This window comes from Mus caroli, chromosome 10 (genome assembly GCF_900094665.2).
Source record: "Mus caroli chromosome 10, CAROLI_EIJ_v1.1, whole genome shotgun sequence".
Classification (NCBI taxonomy): domain Eukaryota; kingdom Metazoa; phylum Chordata; class Mammalia; order Rodentia; family Muridae; genus Mus; species Mus caroli.
The window spans coordinates 96,431,260-96,436,403 of record NC_034579.1 but is presented as its reverse complement, the minus strand read 5'-3'; the positions used below and the strand labels follow the sequence as shown (position 1 = coordinate 96,436,403).

Genomic DNA, 5,144 nt, shown 5'->3' with positions numbered 1-5,144 from the left:
TTTACATCTCACATTCTTAGTAGCTTTATAATCAATCAATATGTTTTATGGTGTCTTATTATTTATTTTTGTAGGGTAGGATATGAAAATAGTTACAATCAATAATCACTCGATATTCTATTAGATGGTACAGTCTATGAACTATAAAGTTGTGAGTATGCATAAGTAAATAAGCAATTATAACTTACTTATAAAGGTAGTAGCCACATTCTTTTAGAATTTCTTTAGATTTCTTTGGGTTAGATTTGACCTTACAGATTATTCAATCTTGGGTATTTTTTTTGGTTTCTGCTTTTATAAACTTACCTTCTACAAATAGTAAAATATCCATGTATTTTTGGATTAAAATGAAAGTGTTTGTAGTTTATGCCACAGAAGGCAATTCACAGACTCACACTGTCATATATTAGGCACTAGTCATCCTTATTAAATATATTCATGTCCATAGGGAATATTTTAGAGAAAATAAAATCATATTTTCTTGGGATATATAATATAATTTTCACCTGAATTTGTGCTACAGAAAACTATTAGACCTCTGAAGTTCCATTTTTTTAAAAAATAAAAGCCATATTTGGGATAGGACTGAGAAAGGATAGATACAATAAAAGAATGTATTAGGGAAAGTTTCTGAGAGCTGTTTTAATGTAATCCTGATATTTTTCTCAACATGCAATCAAACATCATAATACATCTCAAAAGCCACATTAATGTGTCTGAAAAAGGAAAAAAAATGTAAAGTCTTTAAAATATTTGTATATCCAAGCTAAAATATTGCTATGAGTAATTTCCTTTATCAATTTGGTCTGCTCAGAAAATACTCCTTATCTATCAGAAACCTTTTTTTTCTGTCACAAATAATATATTGATATGCTTGATCAGATCCAGATAAGTTTATGATAAAACAAAATCATTTACCCTTTAATTTTTCACTGTAATAGATTTCAGATTTTGTTTTTAGATCTACAAGTAGATAAATGCTAATTCTTTTCAGAATTAAATATTTTCTTAATTTAACTTTATGGATCATTTCTTTGCCCATAAGCCCTTTCATTTAGCTGTGTTACCTATTCATAGGCAATATAATAGATGACTATAATAAATTTTAATGACATTATAAATTAGGAAATACCTTAAGAGGAGAAGCAAGTAATGTTCCCTACCATTATTCTTTTTTAAATAAGGAAACAAGTTTACTTTCCTTTTTCAGGCATGTTACTGTGGCTTTTGAGATGTTTTATGATGTTAGATTAAATGTTGAGAAAAGTATCCAGATTACATTGGAAGAGCTAGTTCGATGGAGTAATGACATTAACAGCCCTCTTATTGGTTTGAGATATATAACCCAGCAATCATTTTGGCTGACGTTTAATGTGTGCAGAGGAGTAAGTCAAAAGTAAAACAAAACAGCCCATAATGACTTAAGAATTAATCATGTATGCAAATAATTATATACATCTAGATGTTGGTATACTGGTTCATTCTGTGAATTTATATTTATATTTACATAGATATACACAATTTATCTTTATATAGGGAACTAATTTTAGGACAAAACAAATATTTTTTGTATTTTGTTATTCATGTAAATCCCCCAAAAAGTGTTTAAAAAAGATTACATTTTCTTTCATGTTTTGGAAACAGGAATACCAACCTGTTTTGAGACACAAGTAAAGTCTCTATCAGTGTAAGCTAGATTTACTAAATGTTCTATCATTAGTAGACATAGCCTGTCACAGAATATTACTCAGCTTGGGTTCTATAATAATACATCAGAGGCTATATGCAGAAGCCTGGAATATGCAAATTACAAGATATCCATACGTGTCCAAACCATTGATGATTCCACTTTTTATCACGACTTAGAAAAAGAAAGCCAGATGTGCTGACAACACAGAGTGGAGCCATGTTTAGGTTAAAAATACTATACACAGGTTGTCAAAGCAACATGCCTGGGGTGGTGGCACGTTTTGGTAGTCCCAGTGCTCAGTTGACTGATGCAGAAGGATTGGGAACTTGAACACTTCCTGGGCTACGTGGCAAGTTCCAGGTATATCTAGGCTACACGGTCAGTCTCTGTCTCAGACAGCAAAACTGAAAGATCATAAGCCACCCCCAACAACAGCAACAGCAACAACAAAACAAAAAACAAACCATGTATCTGCTTTATTCATCTCCTGAGGCTGCATCTCTGCCTTGCTACTCCAGGTCACAGTCTCCAATCTTTCTTGTCCTCTCTTATGCTTGTCATGATTTTCTGTGTCCTCCAGTAATTCCTATGGTCTGTTATTATTATTATAATCATTATTGCTGTTGTTGTTTATTTAGCTTGTCTATTGTAGTTGAGATACTTTTATTTAAAATTTAAATTTCTTCTTAGTATTTAAAATTTAAAATTTAGTATTTAAAATGAAATTTAGTATTAGTATTTAAAATAAAATTTAGTATTTAAAATTTAAAATTTAAAATTCTTCTTAGTATTCCTTTAATATGGTACTATGAAAAAATTGTGCTCGATGATATTAACATGTGGTGTAATTATTTTCTTTAGAAATTTATTAATAGAAATATATATATATACACATACACACACAATATTCTGTAGCACAATAATTACAATAATTTTGCTCACTCGGCCCTTCCTAACATTTTCAGTTTTCATCTGTGCTTCCATTATTTTGTGATGGCTTATGTTTTAAGATTATAGATTTTACATGTCACATGTCTGTTTTGAGTTCACTATTTCTTATATGCTTAGTAGAATAAATGTTTCAAGTGTGTATTCTTCAGACTCTCAGTAATTCATTGAAGGGTAGATATAGGACATAAGAATCAATGAGAGGGAAAATATTTTCTGAATGATTTCAATTAAAAATACTTCAGACAAAACTGCCTAAATTTAGTCAGCAATGGTTTCCAACAACAACAACAACAACCCCCCAAAAACAAAAAACAAAGAAAAACAAACACACAAAAAACCACTTCTGTGCTGACTCCTGCTTCAGAATTGAAAAAGAAAATCACAACTGTATCAACGTGTCTAGAAAGATGAGTATTACAGTTAAATTTAGTAGAAGCCATGGCTCATGACTAAATATCCTATATGCACCTTGAAATCATGGCTATAAACAGAACATCTAAGAAACTTTCCTGTGTTGAGAGTATTTTCTGTGGCTAGGTATGTGAGCTGTGATGATCTGTTATAGTAGAAAACAATAGTAACTTCTCAATGTTTTTTGTTGTTTTTGTTGTCGTTATTGCTTTGAATCCTTAGAAGGAAATTATGAGCCTCCTCATAGGAACAAAAATGACTAACGAACCCAACTTTGTAAATGTAAGGAAAATAAGAGTGTGAAAGTGAGAATGTGTGAATGTAATCTTTGTTGTTTTATATATTCCAGATCCAGAACAATTTGTGGGCAGGAAATGCTAGCGGTGGTTCTGTGGTTACGTCATGCATGCTACCACGTGACGCGTCCTCCTGCATGACACCTTACTCTCATTCGCCTCGGACAGATTCCAGTTACACGGGGTTTTCGAACCACCAGAATCAGTTCAGCCACGTGCCCCTCAATAACTTTTTCACTGACTCTCTTCTCACTGGAGCTTCCAACGGACACGCATTTGAAACAAAGCCGGAGTTTGAAAGGAGGTCTTCCAGTATCGCTGTTCTGAGAATGAAGGCCAAGGAGCACACCGCCAATATTTCATGGGCCATGTAACATACAGTACTCTTTTATTTTTCTTTTCATAGCAAAGTAAAACATTCTTATTTCTCGTATTTAAAGGATACCACAATAAGCTGCTGTGTGTGGAAGGGCTAAAGGTCAAGATATACGGTGAGACCAGCTTACATGAATAGTTGTTATTATTTAACATTTAAATCTAAGAATGGATCCCTGAAAGGACTAAATAGGTTTACCATGCACCAGCCTCCACAGACTCTGTTTTAGTAGTAAGTTTTTTTTTTTTCCTATTGTACAAGTCAATGAAATATGGTCAGGCAACTTCTTAAAGGAATAAATGTATTAAACAAATCCTTCTGTGATAGATTGATTTATGCTTGTTCTGTATAACAAGAAATCCCTTGTAAAGTGATACCTGATAAACGAGGAAACACCCCGGGGGAAAAAGACAGTATTGATCCAGGAGACTTTGAGAGCTAATGCCATTTCCAATTCTTTGGCTCCAAGACACAATGGTCATACACTCTGTTGCAGCCTCAAGATTCTTTTCTTTTAACCTTTCAATGTTTTGGTGAATTTCCACTCAGTCGGGAAAAAAAAAGTCCTTCTGAACTGCTCTGTATTTGCATGAATATCTGGGCACAGTTTCTTGCAACCATGTGGTTAAAGGTGACAACTGAAGTATTCGAGTATGATTTAAAGTCTAGTCAACTGGACAGGTTTTATAAATGCAACTTTCAATTGCAGAGGCCAGCAGGCAGACTGCACTTTTGTGATAAAAACCGAGAACTCATTAGTAAACGTGCTGTTGCCTGTATACTAAAATCATGTTGATTGAATTGCATACAGACATATCTTGCAAATAAAGGGTAACTTTTCCATTAAAGGGGTAACAGATTGGAATTTATGTTTGTTATTGGGCCTATGCATGCTCAAATGCATGCCTGTTTGGCCTTGACACTCTGTGCCTTTAAGCATTTTTGCTACTGTGCTATCCATAGAGAATTAGAATGTCAGGAGGTGCTCTAGAATTTAAAAAAGAAAATAAAAAGAAGAAGACAAATACATTGCATCTGGAAAAAGGCTAACTTCTTTGATTTCCTTCTACTCCCTTCCCCTGTCACATTCCAAGTTTTTTCAGATGAGTGAAATGTCAGCCCCCCTTGAAAGATTCCTAAGTTCATAAAGGCAAAGTCAATTAATTGCCGAAGATGACTTCCATGGCTCAGATCAGAGCAACATCAACTCTTTGTACTCTGTTAGGATCTTCATGTGGTTCCCGTGAACGTTAGCAATCACCCAAGAAGCCCTAATGGGTAAAGAACAGGAGTATGTGAATTTTGAAAATTAAATTTGATATTAAAGTACTTTTATCCACTAAGTGTCTTTTGTTAGTGGGAAAAATATTTATAGCAATTAGACAGCTTTTGAAATAAAAGTTTTAATCAGGCAGCTGAT

At 33.4% G+C, this 5,144-nt stretch overlaps 1 protein-coding gene across 1 annotated transcript in view; it reads left to right on the top strand.

Moving 5' to 3' along the window:
- Positions 1-4,751, top strand: part of Alx1 (ALX homeobox 1) — a 20,704-nt gene extending 15,953 nt beyond the window's left edge. Inside the window, exon 4 of the mRNA XM_021175034.1 lies at positions 3,402-4,751. Coding sequence (XP_021030693.1) covers positions 3,402-3,722 — 321 coding nt within the window. The 3' untranslated portion in view covers positions 3,723-4,751. The remainder of the gene's footprint in view (positions 1-3,401) is intronic.
- The last annotated feature ends 393 nt before the right edge of the window (positions 4,752-5,144 follow it).